At 41.3% G+C, this 23528-nt stretch overlaps 2 protein-coding genes across 6 annotated transcripts; one reads left to right on the top strand and one right to left on the bottom strand.

Moving 5' to 3' along the window:
* Window positions 1–907: 907 nt before the first annotated feature.
* tespa1 (thymocyte expressed, positive selection associated 1) lies at window positions 908–16657 on the top strand. Of its 4 annotated transcripts, none has more exons than XM_084061277.1 (12): window positions 908–1163; window positions 2724–2883; window positions 3659–3701; window positions 4772–4812; window positions 5394–5435; window positions 6592–6631; window positions 7776–7835; window positions 8277–8372; window positions 11958–12166; window positions 12581–13839; window positions 14224–14311; window positions 14610–16657. In XM_084061277.1, exons 2-12 carry the CDS (start codon window positions 2748–2750, stop codon window positions 14699–14701), a joined length of 2106 nt encoding a protein of 701 aa, XP_083917403.1. In that variant the 5' UTR covers window positions 908–1163; window positions 2724–2747; the 3' UTR covers window positions 14702–16657. The 4 variants fall into 4 exon arrangements, with proteins under 4 accessions (XP_083917403.1, XP_083917402.1, XP_083917404.1 ...); XM_084061276.1 differs by having other exon boundaries at window positions 2721–2883; XM_084061278.1 differs by having other exon boundaries at window positions 908–1172.
* On the bottom strand, window positions 14982–23193 carry tarbp2 (TAR (HIV) RNA binding protein 2). 2 transcript variants are annotated; one of them, XM_084061295.1, is made up of 7 exons: window positions 23098–23193; window positions 20215–20529; window positions 19747–19813; window positions 19419–19536; window positions 19160–19287; window positions 17771–17966; window positions 14982–17158 (listed from the first exon to the last, which is right to left on the bottom strand). In XM_084061295.1, the coding sequence occupies exons 2-7, from the start codon at window positions 20517–20519 to the stop codon at window positions 17001–17003; spliced, it is 972 nt and encodes a 323-aa protein (XP_083917421.1). In that variant the 5' UTR covers window positions 20520–20529; window positions 23098–23193; the 3' UTR covers window positions 14982–17000. The 2 variants fall into 2 exon arrangements, with proteins under 2 accessions (XP_083917421.1, XP_083917420.1); XM_084061294.1 differs by lacking the exon at window positions 23098–23193 and adding an exon at window positions 22518–22676.
* Between the last annotated feature and the right edge of the window lie 335 nt (window positions 23194–23528).

Genomic DNA, 23528 nt, shown 5'->3' with positions numbered 1-23528 from the left:
GCCGCTTGTCTTTGCTCTCTCTCTCTCTCTCTCTCTCTCTCTCTCTCTCTCTCTCTCTCTCTCTCTCTCTCTCTCGCTCTCTCTCTCGCTCTCTCACCTAGAATAAAATGTGTAAAACAGCAGAGGTGTGTTGGGCTCAACTAGTAGAAATAACAAGACTTTAAAAAAGTTGAACTAAATTACTAGTAAATGTAGCGTATTACTTTCCACCACTGGTCGTGATGGTGACAGAAGAACGCCCAGAAATATTTTCGGTAACGAGCTCATCATACCATATTAACGCAAAGTTATGAAATGCAAATGTTATGAAATACTGTGGCCAACTGTGTTATGCGCCCCCCCACCCACCCATAAATGTTGTATTGGGGAGTTTAATCAAGGGGCCTCAGATAGAGTTAAAAAATAAGGTAGGTACAGACACAGAGATAAAACATTTTAAAGGGGAACATTTAAAATATGCATATAGGGGTGGTGTGTGTGTGTGTGTGTGTGTGTGTGTGTGTGTGTGTGTGTGTGTGTGTGTGTGTGTGTGTGTGTGTGTGTGTGTGTGTGTGTGTGTGTGTGTGCGCGTGCGTGCCCGTGCGTGCGTGCGTGCGTGTGTGCGTGTGTGTGTGTGTGTGTGGAAAGTAACGAAGTACATTCACTCAGTCAAGTGCTACTTTTTTACTTACAAAGTTTTTCAAAACATACAAATCACTTCAGCCGTTTGAAAATAGATGATCTACAAGCTCACAGTGATTTTTATACATTTGAAAACGTGTGAAAAGGTACGTACACACACACACACACACACACACACACACACACACACACACACACACCCTGTGCCGGAGGATGAACAGGTGGGAGGTGGTTCATCGAGCCTGTCAGCTTCTGTTATCTCAGGATGTGTCGCAACTAAACGGTTTCCTATACGCTGTTTTAATCCGAGGCTTTACCCAGTTGTGCCCACTACCCACGCAGCATCACTCATCGTCCCAGACGCCAAACAGACTGCGGTGGGACGTGGATGGATGGATCATGGATGGATGGGTGTTTTTTTATTTGTATTAATTCATCAGTGAACACAACAATTTTCGGAACAAAACATGAGTTGCGTTAGATAACTGAGCACAATCTGAGAACAGGAAACGACAAGAACACCACAGATCGAAACCTGAGAGGTAGGCTATGTATGTTAAGGGTCTGCATTTCTCTCTACTGTTTAGTTCTTTCACTCAATAGTTTTCAATAAACGGTTGAACTGGCAATATACTTAAAGTACCAAAAGTAAAAAGTATTCATTATGTAGAATGTCCCATTTTCACATAATTGTATTGGACAATATGTGCCTCTGAGATGTAGTGGAGTAGAATTAAAAGTATAGAAAATTGAAAATACTCCAGTAAATACCTCAAAATTGTGCTTTAGTTTACACCACCGGCAGTGGCAAATACATGATGTGTAATTCACACGTGCAAAGATTTTCAGAGACTTTGGGACTCTGAACTTTTTCAATATTTGTTTTTTTCCCGCCTATATCTGCTATTTGCTTTTTTATTACCTATTTGACTTCCATCACATTCTCAAAAGATGGTGCATGTGATGGAATTCATGTGTTTTTTTTATGCGTACGGTGTGGGTTGACCACTACTGGTTGACAAGTGGTACTGCCTGAAGGTCAAAATAAAATATCCCCTGAGCAAGCAGGTGGGCTCTATTAGCTCAGTGGTAAAATGCCAGCACCAGGTTCAAATCCCACGCAGGACAGGAAAGTTACAGAGGGTGCGTTCGGAAATGCGCACCAGGAACACACTCACGTATTAGTTTGTATTGGCCAGTGCGCTCAGTGCTATATATATATATATATATATCAACATGGGGTGTGGCCCCAGTTCCAGGGGCTCCCCAGCAAAATTATCAAAATGATTGGTAGCTCATCATCCTCACCATAGTAAATACAACTAGAAAACGTGCAATAATGGCCATTTTGATCAAAGTTTTACTGTTATCTCTATACCAGTACAGCACATACATGTAACTTCACAAAGTTGAAATTAAAGTTGAATTTGCTAGACAGTAAAGGAATTATAGTCTTGCGTAGTGATGGCTACGTGAGACTAAAAGTAATTAAGGACTAAAATGTTCTTGTTCTATTGGGGTCCCTGAGATACACATCTCATCAAATGGGGGACCATGGCCCTAAAATGCATGTCAAACTGGAGGTTCTTGTATTCTGTGCGCATGTAGACTTTAACAATGTATGTTTGTGGTTACTGGGTAGATATTATACATTCAGTTGTAGACATGCTGATTTCCCAGGTTTTACAGTCTATCTCTATAGTATATATGCTATATGTGTAATCAAGGTTTACATTTAGTTGAAGGGAAAGTAAGGATGGCAACAAGCTCAGCGGCCTTGTTGTTAGAGTGTCTGCCCTGAGATCGGGAGGTCGTTAAACATATTTTTTATAGCAAAAGCAGTTGATCTACAAGCTCACAATGAGTCGCGATACGACGCATTGTGAGCGTGGACATTTTTGAAAGTTTAAAATAAGTCTTAAGTGATTAAAACCAGGAAAAGACAACACTCTTGCCATATCATGATATCATTTACGATATGCAAAAATCCCAGATGATATCTAGTCTCATATCACAATTTCGATATAATATTATCGATACATTGCCCAGCCCTAAGGTATAGACTGTGTTCTACTAAACGATTCTCTTTGGATTGTCAGCAGGCAAACAATCTGTGAGGCAAGCAGATGGAGAGCCCCTCTTCCACAGTGAGGCGTACAGCCTGGATACAGAGCAGCAGACAATGGCTTACCCTGGAGGACCCATCTGACCTCCCTTCTACCTCCCAGGCCTTCATTGCTGACGATGATGTTTTTGCAGATGGTCAGTTCAAACAAAGGAGTTTGTAGAGAACTTGGATCAGTAACTGTCTAACGCCTGGTACTCTATGTGCAGGGAGTTGTTTATTTAAGGTCCTTTTGGTGTGTCCCCCATCAGCTGTGAATTTGTAAAGGAATAGGGAAGGCAAATAATGTGTTGCCTTCCCATCCTTATTTCCTTAAACCCTATATACTTTGTCATATGATGTATAGCAAAAGTAGCTAATGTACAAGCTCATTGTAAGTTTGCATATCGGCTATTTTCGCAGACAAAATTGTCACATACTTTCAGAACAAGTACGCCTATTTTTGCAGAATCTTCGCCTGTTATAACAATAGGGACGCTAGGGTTCATGGTTCATAGTTAAATTGGAAGAAAATGTTCTCTTGGTGTAGGAATACTATCCTCAGTATCATCCTTCCTGACATACACTGTACATTAGGCTTTCAGTATTTCTTTTTTCATTTCAACATTTCACCGGGGTATACGATATACGATATAGTATATATGGTAGTATTTGTGTAAAAAAAACAACAACCAAAAAACACCTGGGCTACTGGTGATTGAAGTCATTGTAGCATGTATACTGCTATATGTCTGAAATTGTTAACTCTGAGAGTGTTAAACAAAAAATGGATCAATCAGTAAAGGTCCATTTTGATATACAGTATGTATACTGTATATACTACAGTATATATACTTTATATTCTATAAATATCGTGTGGGTGTGCTTATTTTCTGCATGTTTCTCACTGTCTGTTTCATATGGTTTCCACAGGATGCTGCACAGGAAAGATTGAGAACTGGCTCTTGCACTGCGGGTGAGTCTGTACTCTGTACAGTTTTGGTTTATCAAGATGACGATTTTCGAGAAATGACTCTGTGACATTCTTACACAGGGTTAAGGTCAGTGTCAGTGGGTGGAATGTGGCCTGACAAACAACTGCTCCGAGAGAACAGAGACTCTCTGATGTCAGGTGTACTCCAGGAAGGAAAAACAAACAAGTTTAGGCATTTTACTGGCAACAAATTTGTGTTATTTCTTAAGACAGTCAAATTTAGACAGCTTAACCACTTTAACCCCATATACTTAGTTGACCGGGGTCCCTCAGGGCTCTATATTAAGCCCACTAATTTTATCCCTCTGAGTCTACACCAAACTCTTTGCCTCAGAATAGGGAGGCAAGAGTTCAACTGGTTAAGTTAAAGGATGCCACAGATGTTTTTTCACATTTGATTCCATAGACATATCACTGTCAAAACGTGGACAAGAAAAACAATTATGAAACAATACTATTCCGTGTATTCGGTAGTGTGAAACTTGCTATAGCATGTTGCTATAGCATTGTCTCTAATTTTTGCTTTTGAACAATAATGGTTTAATGTTGATGACAGAGCCAAATGTGAAGAAAATAACTACTTTCTGGAACACTGCCAAGGTTATGTTGGCTGTCTAGAATCTAGACTCTAGATGGTAGGCTACTCAAGCCATTTTCTTAAGCAACATCAATGTTTTTCTTCTGCCACTGTACCGGCAAACAAATGTACAAGAGATATAAAATAAGATGTATTAATAACTATTTATAAATCTACTTTTTACAGCCTCCTCTCTGTTTTGTAGTACAATCATTGTTCTCCAGAATAGATAGACAGATATCATATGTCATTTTTTGTGTCAAAGCTGACATTCATGTTGCTCTCACTACATGCCCAAGACCATTTCCACAAGAGGAAGTTCACAGGCCTCAAGTGCTGATTAGGAAATAGATTAGAGATTGTTTCAAACATTACTGTTGAATCGCTCTGTTTTGTTGTTTGTTGTTTTGAATAACTGTGTCAATAGCCTACTATATACTACATAGCTTATTTTTGTTTTACACATCTCTCATAGGTTGGAGGCATGCTCAGAGAACTATAGTCACCTGACTGCTGGTAAGCCTGAACTAAAACATATTCATTTGGAAGTGAAAAAAGTTGAAGAAAGGAATAATTTCAAAATTCTAGAGAGAATTACAACAAGGCAAACGATTTCTGTAATTGAATGGGATGAAACGTGCTTGCCTGGTAATAAACTCCTAAATTGGATAGAGTTTGACTGGAAGGTCAAAACAGGTATTTCAGCACTCCAGTCAATACTTCAGGATTATGTTGAAGAGGTTGTGGCCACCAAGGAAATGTCATCCAAATCTGCTGGGTACTGGGAGGATGTCAAAAAGGAAATATAACATAACTCTTGGATACAGATTTTTACTTTGACCCAAAGTTAGTAATCTTAGGCATCCTTTACCGGTTCAGTTTCCCATAGCTTCACTTGATAAGCGGGGCTGCAGATTTCTTTTAAACCAGCAGAAACACATAATGAAGGTGTCATAATGTCTTTCTGGGTCTGAACTGAGAGCCTCTATAGGCTGACAACAAGCCTTGTACTGAATCACCATGTACTAAATAAAACACAGTGGTACCATATCCAGAGTATTTTGAGCTGAATATGATATTTTCTTCTATGCTGACAGCCAACAACAGCTTTGAAGATGACCTGAGTCTTGGTGCTGATGGTGAGTAGGACACCTTGCAACACACAGGGTTTACAAGTGGGGGGCACCATGGGGGTCAACTGGAAAGGAGGCGAAAAAGGAAAAAGAAAATAAATGTATTAAAACATTTTCAATTATTGTGCCAGTTTAAACACTTTCAACATGGAGTCCCTAATTTGGGCATGTCATTGTTGACATTTTCAAATAGCAGATCTACAAGTTCACGAGTCACATCACAACACATCGTGAGCTTGTAGATCTGCTGTTTTTGGTAAGAAAAATTAAAAGAAAGAAAAAAAGCCATTTTGCATCAGGTAGTGCCCAGTCAGATGGGTAGTTGGGGTCATTGGCATGGACAAGTTTGGGAATCCCTGCTCTACGTAGACCAGTGCATGCACACGCGCGCACACACACACGAAACTATATCAAAGCAGGAAACGATCTTGTAGGAAAATGATGTGTGCATCATTTATGTTTCTCTCTCCTAGATATGAATGTTTTTGTTGTTCTTATGCTTTGATCTTGCTGTGTGTGTGTGTGTGTGTGTGTGTGTGTGTGTGTGTGTGTGTGTGTGTGTGTGTGTGTGTGTGTGTGTGTGTGTGTGTGTGTGTGTGTGTGTGTGTGTGTGTGTGTACAATATGTGAGAGAAAGACAGGCTGCATGCATGTTCAAAGTACTTTCTCATCACATTTACCACTTTCTGTGCAAATGTGTTGCTGGACACATTTGTTGATATACATACAGTATTCATTTATGCATACAGTATGCATAAGCATGCTCCTAACAGGAAGATGCATATGCATATAGAAACTTTGATGTGCATATAAAATGTAATTGTACCTATACACCCTTATACCATACACATTTATAGAGAACAATACACCCTCTGTACTTTCAGTGGACCAATGGTAAACTTCCTGATCCAATCACTCATTCTCTCTATCATCGTACAGTTGCTCTCTCACAGATTATACAGGCGATACAAAGCCAAAATAGCAGATCGGCTATTCTCAGTGCGCAATCTGCAAAATAAAACATGCACATGCTGTGTACACATCCATGCAATACACCCACAAACCTGCAGCTTACGGATTCATGAACTGCACACACACATGCGCATATACCCATGTAAAACAGATTCATAAAACTAATAACATTCTGATTTATGTTTTTACAGCTTCTGTACTCAATGTGGGAGAGTTTATGCCAGAGGAGAGGTGAGTTGTGATCATTTTTGCTACACGTCATCAATAATAAAAATGTAATAAAATATATTTATTATGTTAATATAGGTGTTAAATAGATCTAATTTGTGATAGTAATCAGGAGAGAGAACTCATACAGGATACAGAATAAAAAAGTGAAATCGGAAGTAATGAAAAAAAGAAAAAGAAAAAAAAGTGCAGACAAAATTGTAACTGGAACACTATTACATTTAAATGTATAAATGGCTGCAATGGAGTTCTCTGTTTTAAGTGGATAAAATGTGTGTCCTGACCTGAAAATGTATTTCCTATTTACTAAACAACTGGAGAGTCGGGGAGACCCCTGTTACTAAACAAATACTCTGTAATCATAATTACTATCACCCGAAAAAGAACCTCATGTCACATTCAGTGATGTTAAAACTCATTCACTGCCAAACAAAAAAAAGCCCAAAAAGCCCAGACTGCCAGGATTTTGCGATTTTCTTACCTTTTCAAGTAGTCACAGAATATTTTTCTCCAGTATGATCGATCCCCTGATGGTTGCTAATCACGGAGGGTTTCACTATGCTGCCGTAAATACATAGTAAAACACAGGAGCAGAGATTCAGAATATTTCCCTAATATTTTAACCAGGAAGTGAATGGAGCAGTAAATCTTTGGATCGTGTTATCTCCTGGTTCTGTGTGAAAAACGATGGAACAAAATAAATATATATATATAAAACATTTTTAAGAGACGTCAAAAGACGTCATTGGCGGTGTGGGCTTACAAAAAACAGCTGTCAAAAGACGTCATTGGCAGGGAATGAGTTCATGAAAGAGCATCCTTGATCATAATGACATGTTTCTAGCTCTAGACTTTGAAGAAACCTGACTTCCTGAATTGATTGTGTAAATACTGCTAAGGCCCTATATGAATCTACATCAGGAGTTCCCAAACTTTTTTGCTCAAGACCCAAAAGAGAAATTCTATGTCTCTTGCATGTATGACCCAAAAATTGTTGACCTTTTTTTTTACCTTAAAAAGGAAACCGGGAAAAAAGGATACTATTTACTCGTGACCCATCAAAATGTTTGGGAACCACTGGTCATGCATTGTTGAGATCACTGTGTTTTTGTTTCCTCCCTCTTCCTATGCCGTTTTGACCATGAAGCCTCCCACTGCTGCTGCCTCCTCCAGCCAAGTCACGAAACAGTAGCGGGGTCCAGACCAGGTCAGTGAGAAACTATCAAGTCTGGTTTATACTTCGTCGCAAGGTTATAATAGGTTATTAAAACTAATGAAATAACTAAAACTGGAATTAGAATTTAAAACAAAAATCATTTTAGGTAACTGAAATAGAAATAAAAACAAGGATTTACAAAACAACTGTAACTCACTGAAACTGTATTGTGTTTACAAAACTAACTAAAATCATAGAGAACATTTCCTTAGTTCTAGTTTTTGTCAATATTTCATACATGAGCCTATTATGTTTTGGGTGGATATGAAATCTTCTAATATCTTTCTGCAAAAATAGACGATCTACAACTGAAACTCACTGTATTGTGGGTTTACAAAACTAACTAAAATCTGAGAGAGAATAGACCATACAAACTTTTTAAATAACGCCGTGTTATAGAATTAATGTACCCCCACGTGATGTCTTTTGCAGTACCCCTCACCAGAAACTCAGCCTGCCATCATTGAACCTGGGCCACAGCATGGCTTCCAGTTTCCTCTCCTCATCCACCAGTAAAACTACCTCAAGGTAAAGCCTCAACATAAGAGAATGTAGCATAGTATTTCTGTTGTTGCTATTATAAAGCAGTGATTCCCACACTGTACATTTGGGTCCCGGGTATCTTTTGGGTTTCGACCTGGAAAGTTTGGGAACCCCTGTTATAAAGTAAACCATTTAGGTTATAGCATACTGCTATTATAGCATACTGCTATAATGCTCCAAAAGATGTTAATTATTAACAAAATATGCTTTTTCCATGGATTACTTGGATTATCACATAGACTATATTTTCAGCAATTTCGCTTTTTCTTCAAAACACACTTTTGGCTACTACTCCTACAAATTCGGTCCAAAACTCACACAAATGGGTACATATTATCTGTAGCCTACCGATTATCATGTGATCAAGATGTATCGGTCAGATTTTACAGGTTCCATTCCAATTGGCAATGACTGCCTTCCTAACGTTGTGGACCCTGGGTAGGGACCTGGTCTGGCGAGGATCTGTGCTCAGAGGAGGGCACTTTTCTAGTCTTTCATCTGTTTTGCACCTGCTGCTGTGTATGGATGTGGACCTTCTACTTTTTCATGCCATTAATAAGTAACCCAGACAGTAATGGCTGGGCAATATATTGATATTATATCAATATTGTGATATCAGACTAGATATAATCTGGGATTTTGGATATCAATATTGTGATAACTGTTGTCCTTTCTTGATTTAATCACTTAAAGGACCCATTCTCAACCTATCTCCCATCATTATAAGATGGCACCATTTCTGTCTACTCACTATGTGTCTCAGAGGACAGGAGGGCTTTGAGCAGTTTAGAAACCTGCCTACCTGCCTATCAATGGTTTGGAAATGTCAACCTTTTTTTTAACATTTTGTAATACAGTTAGGGAAAGTTAGCCAAATGTTTGACCAATCTGCAAAATAAATGCTTACCCATAGCTTTCATCACAAATGTGTTCATAAAGGTGTCTACTAACACCTCTCAATTAGTTCCAACCCAACTCCCATGGGAAACTTCGCGGGAGCCAATCAAACCTGTAGGTTACGTTTTTTTTAATTGGCCAATATGAACTGGTGGGATGTCTAATTATGGGTTTTTGGGGGTCCTGAATCCATTCCAACCATTAGTTTTTTGTAAAAAAAAATACTCCTGGCCATAAAATCGGCCACACCTACTTAAACATTATTACCTTGCCATAACTAAATCATGCAACCCTTTGTCATTAGCATAATTGGCATAAATTATGTAATAAATTAGCTGAAACTGGCTGACCAGGTGTGAATTGAAGGATGGTCAGAGATCAATCTGAAAGAAGCTATTGGCCAGCACAAGTTCACCGCCCATGTACGTGCCCTCTTCACAGTGAGTGACTGTGCTATGCACAGACAAGATCAGCTCTTCAATCTCCCATCTTTACTGTAGGAGGCCACACGGAAGAGATTCCAGTGTGGCAAGCCTCCAATTACTTACCTGTGGAAGACGACACATCATTGGGGAAAGTATCAGCAAAACAGTTCCTGTCAAACAGGATCAAAGATGAGCTAAATGTCTATCTTGCCAGGAGGCCACACGGAAGGAATTCCAGGGTGGCAAGCCGCCAACAACTTGCCATTTGGAAGACGACTCACCATTAGCGGAAAGTTTCAGCAAAACAGTTTCTGTCAAACGGGATAAAAAATGAGCTGACAGTCTACAGTATCTCGCCAAGGAGGCCACACGGAAGAGATTCCAGAGTGGCAAGCATCTAACTACTTAACATGTTGAAGACGACACACTATTCGGGAAAGTATCAGCAAAACAGTTCCTGTCAAACAGCATCAAAGATGTCTACCTCGTCAAGAAAGCCCTCCTACTCTTTCAAGGGAAAGCCAAAGTTTTCATAGTCACTTCAACGCAGGATATCCACTCAAACTATATGGATGTACAAAATCTTCATACTGATGTCTTTTGTCTTGCAACCCGATGGTACCATCAGCTATGCAAGCACAACTACGTACTTCACCGGGAACAAGAAACAGATGATCAGTAGTGCATGCACTTGGTAAGGGGGTGGCTGCAGCCTTACAAGGGTTCTATGACTTCTCTGTAGCTGACAGGACATTTTACTGGTGGGCTTCGATGATGACGTGGCAGATGGAGATCCTTCAATTAACATGGTTACAAAACTGTGTAATGGAAGATGCCATCAAGACTAGTTTCATTATTTCATTTCATTATTAAACAAGACTAGTGTTTATTTTGTTTGTATATTTATACTTATACATTTTGTGTGCACTATGCAGTTTAAAACTTAATCTGGGAAGTCTGTGACCATTCTTTTATATTACATATTTTTACATAAGTTATCTATTTATTAATGTGTCGTTAGGTTTTTAATTAAACAATCTTAAAGTTTTTTGCACTTTTTTGCACTCTCAACTGCTGTTGTTTTAAGCTGCACTACAATGTTTTTCACCCACTGTTTTACTTGTAATTTATGTGATGTGACAATAAAGTTCTATTCTATTCTAAATGATACTAAAAAAGGAAAAGTTGCATAACTTAGTAATTAGAAGAAGAGATTCATTTATGAACATCCGAACAGACAAACTCTCAGATCACCTATATCAATTATTAGCAAAAATACTAATGCTAATGGTAATAGATAAATATCTGGACATCACAAAGTTAACTAATAAACTTTCAAAGTTAATTAGAAGCAAAATTATAGCGGCCAATAATTAGCTAATTATGCAAATTATGCAAACTAAACAGTACGGTAGAACATTTTTATATCTTTATTTGACTTTCTAAGAACATTTCAAAATATACCACTCAACAAAGATAAATTAGTGACAATTAGGGCCACCACAATTTGATGGATAGGCCCCCTTGAAAAGTATGTGTGGCCGATTTTATGACCAGGTGTCATTTTTCACTAAAAATGAATGGTTGGAATGGATTCAGGACCCCCAAAAACCCATAATTAGACATCCCACCAGTTCATATTGGCCAATTGTAATTTTTTCAGTTTTTTGCCCAGGCCCTCCGGGTACCCCAACTTTGATTGGCTCCCATTTAGTTTCCCATGGGAGTTCGGTTGGAACAAAATGAGAGGCGTTAGTAGATACCTTTATGAACACATTTGTGAAGAAAGCTATTGGTAAGCATTTATTTTGCAGATTGGTCAAAAAATGTTCTAACTTTCCCTATTTAATAATGCCAGAACAATGGCTTCTATTTCAGCACGCTAACTTTCCAGGAAGAGAAAGGCTGTAGTTTATACAAGCTTGGAATCTCCATTGATGATGTGTGTTTGTTGAGGGGATCCTTTGGCTGGCACGCCGGAGGATTCTCTATGTGTGACGAGTTCCTAATAAAACACACAGATTGATCCATGACGGTTACATGTCATTGTTCCGACATCACTAACCCTAACCGCACGCGCAAGCCACGTAGTCGGGAGTGGCGGGATGTCGAAATGGAAGGCGGTTCCCATCCATGACATGCGCTGGTTCTTCCTCTGTCTATGAACACTTCTTGGTACGGCTAAGAATTCCCATCACACTCCTCTCGAATGCTTTCAGCTGAACAGTCTCCCTTTGTCCCACGTCAGTGTGTCAGAGGTCCTGCAGATGTGTGCGGAGGATCCTGAGGAGACACTGTACCAGCTGGGTTTCGGCTGTGATGAACCGCGGGTCACCGCTCGTATCCCCACCCGCTTCTTTACCTTCAACTCCCAGCTGCGGGGCATCAACTTCCGCCTCTTCCTGCAGTCCCAGCTACAGCGCATACGGGACGAGGACCCCAGCCTCTCTCTTGCCAGTAAGAAAGTGGTTCTCAAATATTTTTATCTCCAGAACCCCCAAATTGATATATACTGTATTACACCACGGACCCCCATTTGAAAAGATTTTGTGCCAGGGACCCCCATAAGAGAATATTTTTCTAAATCTTTCAGAAATAGCAGATTTACAAGCTCACAACATGTCACAACGTGTTTTGAGCTTGTAGAACTGTTCTTTTTGAATAAATGAAAATATAAACTATGGCTTAAGGTTTTAAACTCTTCCCCTCTGTGCGCTTATCTGAGCCACCTGAGTAGCCATCTGCTGGGCAAATGCAGAAAAGTAATTACCCCTTCCCCCGGGGACAAGTAAATACTCCCTCCCCCTCCTTTTCCATGCTAACTGAACCTTTTCAGCTGTACTACTTCTTGATCTTTTTGTTCCTTCACAGGTCGTTTCAGACAGGTGGAAGTGCTGACTGCCATGGCCAATGCATTCTACTCCCTCTACTCGCACGTGTCCAGGACTCCTCTTCAGAAACTGGCCGCACCAGAGTTCACCTTCTCTCCCACTGAGAAGATTGGACGCTTCAGGAGCAGCGTTCGCAGCGATCCACGTTCTCCCGTGGAGAGGCTGAAGGACACAGTCTCCAAGATGTGCCTCTACACAGGTTCTCCTCGTGGATCAGATTCAACCTCTCCACAGCCCTCACCCCGCAAGAGGTCAAGCCTCCCAGATGTTGTGGGGATAGTTCTTGAAACTGCCAAGACAACAGGCCAAGGGGCCGCCAAGAAACTGGATTTGGGAGAAAGTAATGGGACTAACACAACTGTGGATATTGGTCAAGTGGTGGACAGTGACAAAACCTGCTGCAGAGCACAGGAGATGCAAAGGCAGCCGCCTGAAGCGAACATAAGCACATTCCAGCATAGCGATGCAGTGTGTCACACGGAGACAGCGCTTCGAAAACAACTAGATATCAGCGAGGCTGATGAGAACGGAGTTGAACCAACATGCCTTGAAAGTGGCAGGAGTGCCAGCTTAAAGACATCTCAATCATCATCTTTATCAGGGCAAACGGTGACAAGAACAGATCAGTGGTGTGTTTTGAGTCAGACCGAGCTGGATCTCGGCCTGATGTCGACATTGGTTTGTGATGAAAGCCCAAGGCCAGCTGACTCTGTCCCTGTCACCAAGGTTGCCTATGATGTAATAAGCCCACGGATTGTCGAGAGTGTACAACAGACAGCCTACTCCTGTCAAGAGAAGATGGACAGTGCTGAGCCTCCCATCTCCTCCCAAATAGACATTAGCGTTGATGGAACATGTTCTGGGGGTCAGTTAGGGAACGAAACTCCTGAAGTCTTAACTAGCACATTTAAAGCTGAAGAGGACTGCTGCTCAAGTTTACCAAGGGAGGCAGGACATTTGGACTCCGCCACATCACTTCCTCACCTGGACTCTAAAAGCAGACAATGCCTGTGTCACATCACAGTGACTGGCTGGGAGAGTGATAATGTCACTTCCTGTTCCTCAAACACACTCGATTCCAATCACAGTTGCTCCACCCCTGGAGCTAATCCACCTGTGCAGATCAGTGAGCAGTCACCTGCCCATGGGAAAAGACAGTACCTCAGTCCACTTAAACATCAAACCCTGGAACATATTTCCAGCAACCTCAGACAAGCAAATTCCTTTGAGCTGGAAGAGGTAAGTAAGAACCACATGACTCCTAGTGTCCCTATTCTGCACATGTCATAATAAGCAAAAAAACAGGCGAATGTACAGTGTGGCAAAAATAGCAGATCTGCAAGTTCACAACACATCATTGTGAGCTTGTAGACTGGCTATTTTTGGTATTTGACATTATACAAGGAAGTATAGGATTTCGGTGGACTGGCTCTTTTCATTATTTGACATACAAGGAGGTAGGGTTTAAGTGCTTACCAAGAGTATGTTTCCTGCATATATGGAATGTATTCCTCTATAATATCCCCAATGCTTAACACAATTTGTAATTAAACCCTCCCATGTTCCCCTAATTTACTGCATGGAATGAGTGCTCTAATAATCTAAATCCACGTTTCTCAATAGGTGTACAGTGCAGGAGAAGACGACATAGGACAATCAGAGATGACAAGAGCAACAACCTTACTGCTGGCCACGAGACGAGAATGCAAAGGTGAAGAGTGTTGATTATGAGAATGTGTTCCATCGCCTTTGCGTGTGTACAATAGCAGCTCAGAAGCAATCGCTTGAATTGTGCATTCAGGTCAGCCTGCAGGTGCATTAGCTTTTATCTATAGTTCTTTGCCATGTAGGTGTCCTACGCCGAAAATGGCAGATGTACAAGCTCACAGAGCTTGTTGATCGTCTATTTTCGATGTGCAACATCTGCAAGCAACTACCTAGAAATCATGCTTTACACTCGGTATCATTGTAGGCTGGTGCTGACTGAATGTGTATGTCTCCATGTGTAGGTTTGGTGGTACGAGGCGACAGTGTGCAGTCAGACAGCAGTGGCTATGCAGACGAAGACATCAGTCCTCCCTCAGACAGTCTTGGGAGTTGACAGAAAACAGCTCAAGGGATTGGAGATCCGACATACTGAAAGGTTAAGGTGTGGATAAGGATCCAAGAAAAGAAGTCAATTTTCACCTATTGCATTGTGCAATTAAATACTTGATGCTTTGATATTGTACATTGAACATCAATGGACATATTGTTAAGCTGTTTAAAGGCTGTGCCTTGATGATGATTATTGTGGTTCAAAAACCTATTTATTTAAATAAATTGTAAATCAAAAAGGGAGGATTGTTGCAATGTCAATTCAATTACACAGTAGTGTCCACTGAAATGTCAAAAACAAAAATACTTTTATTGGAAAAGTCAACATTAAATTTTACATTGGAGGTAGAGTAGTCCATATTTCAGTTTTTCCTTTTTAAAATATTAGGTGACATTTTCACATGAACAAGACCAACTCAGTTCTTCTTTATCTGAGCTTCTGACTCCACTGCTGCCAGGCAGTAGAGCCACATTAGGGCCCTAAACACAATGGACAGCATCAACATACCGGTCATTATTATTTCCTTATCATCGGATTTAAAATAACCTAAAAACAGCATGCTTAACGTTTAATCTCATATGGGGATGATCACATCGAAAATACAGGTCACGGTTACACAAAACATGTATACCAGTAGAGGTAGATCTAAAGAAACTTGGGTCAGCCAGCACTGTGTAAAAGGTAGTCAACATCTTTCACGATTCAATTCACTTCGATTTTGATTTGACTACCAAGTGCAATAGCGTACATCGACAGAGGTGTTGTTAATACCCACATTGGTTCTAACAAAACCTCTAACAGGGACTTGCAAATGAAAATGTTTGAAAATCAATCACGTCATTGAAAATGTTGCAACATTTTGCCAAACATGACAACAGCAAATCAAACCGATGTGAAGATGAAACTTGGGCTATGATTAATATTGATTTGATATCAAGCACTGATCAAAAACAAAAGTGCATTACAACTCAGATTTCTAACCCATTAAAGATGACACAAATATCCTCCTTGTGGTTCTATTCAAATACTACAGTACTTATTGACAACATTGTATTAGTCGGCTCTTCAAACAAAAAGGTTCCATGATGGGTCCTTGTATTGCTGATAAATACTGTAAAATGTATCTACATTTTGAGCTCTTGGATGGAATCTGAAGTTTGCGATGGTATTTTTGTCCATCAGTTAACTCAACCTTAGTATGCTCAAAATGGGTCTTGGAATTTTGAAAATACAGTTTATTCTTTGGTGTTTTAAGCGTATTCATTGCCGATTTATATAATCAGCTGTATGCCTAAAGTATTTTCAAACCAGTCTGCATGATCTAGTTTTCTTTCCTTCCATTCCTGGAATTCTAAAGTTTCAACTTTAGTCACAGTTCTTCTTGCCAAAGTGTCAAAAGCACCTTGGTCTGAGGAAGAACATTTATGGGCCATTACAAGGGACAAAGTCAATCACTGGGAACGTGAAATCTACTAAACAAGGGAACAGTGATAGAAGAGGTTAATTTCATTTAATAAGGGAAACTTAATGTAAGGCGCTCAGCTCCTAAAGAGACAACACGTTTAAGAAGCCAAAGAGAGTCAGAAATCCAACCTTTTGGAGCCAACATCAGGAAAAGGACAATAAGGAATATGGGCCGTTTTTAGGGTTGACAACCATTAGAGCCGCAATCGAGGTCGTCCTCTTTAGACCAACACATTCAGGGTCAACTATAAAAGGGGCAGTCTTTCAAATTTGTCTTCTGCAGAGTCTTTTGTCTCTCCACACATTTTGGGCAGCATGGCACATGCTGATCTCTTTGTTGACGTCCAAGTGAACGAAGCTCGGGGAAGAATCCAGGGTCATGGATACGACAGTCACTCAATAAAGTATCACCCTGCTACATCTTCTGCCTTTTCTGTTATGCTACTAAATTAGTTCACAATGCTTGTATTTGGGAACTCAATGCAACTCAGTGAACCTTTACCAAAAAAGGGGATGGCAGGGTCATGTTTGAGCACCTACAACTTTGTCAGCAACAATAAAAAGAATCAGTGGGAGCTACTTAAAAAAGGGACCCTTGGGCTAGGGTCTTTTGTGATGCAAAGAAGTCTTAACATCCCCAGCTGGGATGATTCAGGGCAATTCCAAATGTAAAAAAAAAGAAAAAATCACAAGTGGAAGAAAAGTCATATCCGTGATGACCATATGAAGTGCTTCCATCCTCTTAAGTGGAATGTACCTGTCGTGGCGTGGTGGTGGCAGTGGGTTTCTGCCTGGCAGAGTGACGACAGGGGGGGGGGGGGGGGGGGGGGGGGGCAGATCACTTCCCTCCAGCCATGATTTTGAGGTACTGCAGTGCATTGTGGGCCGCGTTGGCACGTGCGGCATCCGTGCTTGAGGCAAAGCCATGGCACACAGTGATTGGCTGTGTGGACAGCTCCACTAGACACTGGCACAGACCACTCAGGCTCCGCTCCTCTGGAATGGAAACAGAGCAACCACATTCAAATTGCACATCATGTTGTCACAGTGCTTTCCATTACTTTGTTTAACATTGTGTGAATAAAAAAAACAAGGCATGACCAAAAACTTACAATGACTTGCTACTCTTTGTAGACGGATTGCAGAAGCAGAATTGCATTTAAAGTGATGTTGAACTTTGGTATAACCTGGTTGTCCAGTATATATACAGTAGCTACCATGAGAAAAGTCAAAATACTGTCTATCATTTTGTTTCTCAATTACTTTTTTTCCTCTCCCCATTCACTTTCTTTTGTCTAAACATGATATGCTGTTGCATAGATTAGAGAAAGTGAAAAGGCTATAATAACCACAAGCCCAATTTTATACTTCGTCCTATAAGTGTCTCATGCGGCAAGAATAGCCCATCTACAAGCTAACAACGCATTGCATGATGACACGTTGTGAGCTTGTAGATCGGCTATTCTCACCATTACTGTGGTTTAAGTGGTTAACCATAGACACACACACACACACACACACACACACAAGGTGTGTCATTCACTTCACCTCCAGCAGTAAATGGAGGCGGACTTCATTCCATTTCTGTGACACTGTGCATGAACCCACCTAGATCCAGGTAGCTGACGTCAAAGCGCTGCTCCTCAGACAGGTCGGTGAGCAGGGAGCAGAAGTTGGAGTCGGAAGGCATGCCCAGAGGGTGGCTGCGGAGCTGTAAGATCTTCTCCCCTGCAGAGTTACGCAAAGAGTCCCATGTGCAGCCAAAGCCTTTACACTTGCCTGTCTCAGCTCTGTTTCCCATATGCTGCGTGACAAGGAGAGGAGGTTCATGACAAGACTTACAACAGCAACATTTTATTATTTTTACACCAAGGCCGTCTATAAGAGGGTATGTAGGTCTGTCTGTGTGTCCATTACGCAATGTTCCACATAATTGTAGGAGATACATGACAAGGATTCATGTTTTAAGATTATTTGAAGGAATTAGGAATGCAGTGGAAAGAGACAGGAGACATAATTTGGTACAAACCGAGGATTCGACATTTCATCATCTGGATTCAAAAACCAAGATTGCACCACTATACATTTATCAGAAGTGATTTTCCATCGTCCATAGCTCTCATAGACAGGCAGAATGACACGCTGGCCACGTCCACCCTGCTTGACTTTGTTTTGGTTTCACAGCCGGACCGATCAGTATCAGGACCAATTAGCGTTGCGGATGTGACATGTTGTAAGCTTGTAGATCGGATATTTTCGTTGAGCAACCGACGGAGCATAAATTAGGCACGAGGTCTCAAAAGCACAGCCAGTACAGGTCATGTTCTTCTTGCCCGGAATATTAAATTGTCTGTTAAAAACAATATTGGAAAAACAAAATGCATTATGCCTACCTTTCATTTTAACATTTAATGCATAGGCACACTTATTATATTTTAACATTTTTTTGTTACCTTTTTATATTACATGCACAATGAGGGAGTTTCCTTACTCAGCCACTTTCAGTTGAGAAAGAGTGCGGCAAATAAGTATTTTCAAATATTTAAATATTCAGAACAAATATACATTGAAAAACATTCCTGACAATGGAATTTTGTTGCTGTGCGCACTAGAAATATAAGCTATGTCCACTGAAAAAGAAAGGAAAGGGAGACTTTCTCTGGGGACCCCCATGAGTCCTTGAGAGGGTTCCAGGGGGTCCCCAACTAAAATTGAAAGTCAAGAACCAAATGGACCCTTACAGGTCTTTAACTCCGAGAGTATACAAATGAAACCAAATGGACCCTTACGAGTCCATTTGGACATACTCAAGTACGGGGGTCCATGATATTAAAACGTGTGAGAACTACTCCTTTAAGGTTATGAATACTTGAGATGAGTTAGAATGTGTGTGGAGTTGTGCATTCTCTCCTCTACTGAGAAATGATGCTATCAAATCTCCATTGACCGTGTACTTATAACGAACAGTAGAAGAACTTTCTCATGTTGTGTTCTCACCATGTTGAAGGTATCGTCTTCCACCTCTACATCGTTGCTGCTCCTCAGGTCTACTGGGACATCATGGATGCGGGATAACATCTTAGCTGCTGCGTTCCTCTTGGCAAGCTTCTTGGACGTACCACTTCCTGGAGAGATAGCAGAGGACAATATATAAGATTAATATAAATGTATATAATAAGACCTCAACATAAAGGAGAACTCAGTTTGTTCAATGTCGGAAGAAAAAGTTCCATAAATAGAAGAGTACGCTCATTACCAATTTCCACAAATCTCTCCACTCTGCACGTCATGGTGAACTCTTTGCGGTGTGCCGGTCCAGACTCCTGGGTGACAGTGTATTCTGGCAAACGCCAGCCTTTTTGCACCACCAGCTCCTGGATTAAGGAATACACAGGCACACACATTCATTGACGCAAGTGCCCACACAAACGCCAGCGCCCGTGCACAGTGCACACACAAATAAACAAACGAGCAAATATGCAACACACAATTACATCAAGGGAATGGTTTTCATAACAATTAGAGTCACATTATAGACAGAATAAAATCTTTAAATAGATATGGTCAATCTTTTACACTCCCACCTGCAATGCTCCCACAGGGTTACATTCGGACTGCTGAGAGGTGGTAGACTTCATCTCTGGTTGGGGGCTGTATAATCAAATAATACATCAAAGTCAACTGATCAGTATAGACAGAGACATTATGTAACTACAACTAGTCAGCTGTAAAATATAAAGTCACATGTAGAGATGGGTACAATTCTGAAACATCCTAGAATGCAATTCAAGAATGATAGAATTAGTGCATTTGCCAGAATGCCAGTGCTCCATAGTCACTCGATATTCCGCAACATGTGTGACAATTGGTTTGGAACTGATTTGCTAAATAGGGATGGAACCTTAAAGTTCAAACCATATACACAGACGTTAAAATTGAAGTGTAGTGTATACCACCAAGCATAGTGGCCTGTGTCAAAAGGAAATATGTTCCTGTCATTTTGTGCAGCTGAAAAACGGTCTACAACAAATAGCATGAATCATTCTACTGACCTGTCTCCATCAACAGGCACGTCAACGGCAATGAAACCCTCTACTCCGATGCAAACTCCAACAGGACCAGCAAGGCTTCCCTTGAGCATCTTCAGAGCAGCCTCTGCTGCTTTGTGCTTGGCGGCCTTCTTGCTGGGCCCTTGACCGGTGCAGCTGATCTCTCCGACGGAGACACGGAACGTGAAGTTGGGCTGGTGGGCCTGTCCCTCGGCCTTCAGCAGGTCGTACACTGGGGTTTTGCCTATCCGCGTTCCATACTCCTGCAACAGACTGATGGGCGTCTTGCCGGGATTCACAGCCAGCATTTGCTCAATACTAGACGAAGAGACAAGAAAACAACAGTTGCTGGGAGGCACTTAAACCACTTAAGTGCTATTTCAAACATAGCATATACAGGTATAAAGCATGACGTGCTCAAAATAGCAGGTTGAAAGGGGCCAAGCTTTGCATGAATGACACAGTTGGCTCCCCACAGGACAGGGCAACCCTTATTAACTAACTAAACTCACAAAAAGTTTGGAAACTTAACTTCGGTTGATTATTTCTCCACTTCAATAATACCAATTGGTATTGTATTTTACATAATTTGTATCATTGATTAGTCACCTTTACAACGAAGTATAACTTGGAAGGATTGTGCAATCGTGGAATGAGCAACACAGCTAAACCTGTGGGCAGCGCCCTAAAATATGTGCCAAAATCCCCCAATATGCTTCTGTTGGTAATCGCTCTCGTTTTGAGCGACCAGGTGTGTGACTGGCACCTGAGCATGGGTCCTGCAACTTCGACATCCGTCTATGGTACCGTTGTGCAAATCTTGCCTGTAAATCTGTGGGAGAAAGCCTACGGTTCTTCAGTGAAGCAAGGGTGAGGACCTGGTCTTCTTGGGGTGTTGTCTCCCTGGGACGGCCACTTCGTGGTCTGTCTTTGACTTCACCAGTCTCACAGAACTTGGTCCTAAGTTTGGAAATGGTACCAGGGCTGACACCAAATAATGCTGCCACTCAAACGGAACATCAGCTTCCACTTGCCCTACTGCACAGGCCTCATCCTGAAGGGACAAACGTGGCATCTTTGGATGGGGGCAGTGTTGCTGCTGCTTGGAGCATACACAAACTCAACAAAGTTGCAGGAGCCATGTTCAGGTGCCAGTCAGACTGGCACATCTGCCAGCAGGTGTGTGTTGGCAGGTCGCTCAAAACAAGAGCGATTATCAACAGAAGGATATGGGGTATGTTGGGCACTTCCCACAAGTTTAGCTGTGTTGATCTTATACCTTGTTGTAAAAGTGACTAGTATCAACGATAAAAAAAAATATATAAAATAGAATAACAATTAGTATCATTTAAAGGGAGAAAATCATTATAAAGTTTCCTAACTTTTTGTGAGGAGTTTATGTATAGGGCAGGGGTCTTCAACAGGGGGTCCGGGACCCCTCGGGGGTCCTCAGAGTTACTACAGGGGGTCCGCCAAATCTTTGTGATATGTTTTACCGTAACCATTTGAACCCTAGCATCCCTTTTCTGAGGAGAACTTTAGCCAAAAATAGCAGATCTACAAGCTCACAACGGCGTTGTGAGCTTGTAGATCGGCTATTTTTGGCAAAGAGGTAATAAGTGTAGAGGAAAAAAGAGCAGACCAAGTAAAAAAAAAAGTTTAATCTAAAACACAATTTTATACAATATAGAGGGGGTCCCTGCTTCATCTCTCTCTCTCTCAGCTAGGGGGTCCTTGGCCTGAAAAGGTTGAAGACCCCTGGTATAGGGTCTATCATGTGGTCTATTTCAGGTTTTGGGTAGCGCTAGAGGCAGTGTGAATCTAAATGTAGTAAGTGGTTCTCATCTCAGCAGTAAAGCCAGTGGATTTGCAGCCGCCATGATCACAAAAGTCAACAAATGCAAACCAGCCGAGTGATGATCCAAACAATCACAGATCAATAGATGTAATCACATGTATTGATGAACGATTTGCCTGAAATGTTAGCTAGCAGCACAGTGGTTCTCATCTCAAAGTGGGTCCATGCAGAGACCCTCTGGATTACTTGAGGGTGTTCCAAATTCCAGGTGGACCCTTATACTCTCAAGAGTTATGGGGGGATCCTTGAAATGGACCCTTACAGGTCTGCAACTCTGAGTGTTCAAATGGAACCAAATGGACCCTTATGGGTCCACTCCATTTGGTTCCATTGTGTACACTCAAGAGTTATGGGGGGATCCTTAAGGTTAGATCGATCCACCACTGAGTTAGCAAAGATGCTAACTAATGCTAGCAGTGTGTGGTGTGCAGCATCCCAGCAGCTGTACCTGGAGCACCCAGAGTTTGTGTTGCAGCTGTCCGGTGTTGTCTCGTCGTTCATTCCCTATTTCACACAGAGATAGATAGAGCCAGTCTGTTTCGGATGGCGAATCCCCCCAACCAAAAAAAAAGAGCAGTCACTTGTTTTCATTAGATTTGTTTTCAGAAGACGGATGATGATGATGGTGAGCACTGTTGCCAGGTATTGTGAGAGAAACCAGCAGCATGGTCTATGAAAACAAGCCCAAAGGAAGCGAGGCCTTTAAAGTAAACATAAAACATACATTGGCTATTTGAAAACAGCCCATCTGCAAGCTCGTTGTCACGTTGTGAGCTTGTAGATCTGCCATTTTCAACAAACGTGTTTAGAAATGTGGAATATTTTGTAAACATTTTAACAACACAAATCTTGGCAAATCTTGGGTCCCTGGCATAACATATTTTCAGATGGGGGTCCGCAGACAAATACACCATTCCTTGACTTGAAAATGTTTGAGAAACATTGGTATAAACAACATTAGAAACAAGTCCAAAAAAACGCAACCCGCAAGTGGCCGCAACTAGCAATATTTACAAAAAACAACTTACCAGATAAACAAGCACAAAGTCGCTTATAATAAGCGGACATGGCAACACTGATGGCGAGACAGCGACATGTGAGAAGTTGACTCTCTTCTCTCGCCGTCCGTCTCCACCGGAGAAATGTGTGAAGAAAGCGGAAGCTTTATCAACTCGGCCGCTCATTGGTCATCTCGTTTTGTAGCACGGGGAGTCCCGTTGTGCGCGCGCGCGCGCGTGCGTGCGTGCGTGTGTGCGTGTGTGTGTGTGTGTGTGTGTGTGTGTGTGTGTGTGTGTGTGTGTGTGTGTGTGTGTGTGTGTGTGTGTGTGTGTGTGTGTGTGTGCGTGCGTGCGTGCATGCGTGTCTATGAAAGAAAGCGTGTGTGGGCCATTGAAATTGGACATTATATATGATGTCCAATCATATCAAAATCAAAATCCTATGTTTTTAAGTAGCCTAA

Source organism: Gymnoscopelus microlampas (assembly GCF_963454915.1).
Source record: "Gymnoscopelus microlampas genome assembly, chromosome: 7".
In the NCBI taxonomy this organism is placed as follows: domain Eukaryota; kingdom Metazoa; phylum Chordata; class Actinopteri; order Myctophiformes; family Myctophidae; genus Gymnoscopelus; species Gymnoscopelus microlampas.
This window is presented reverse-complemented; position numbering and strand designations above follow the sequence as displayed.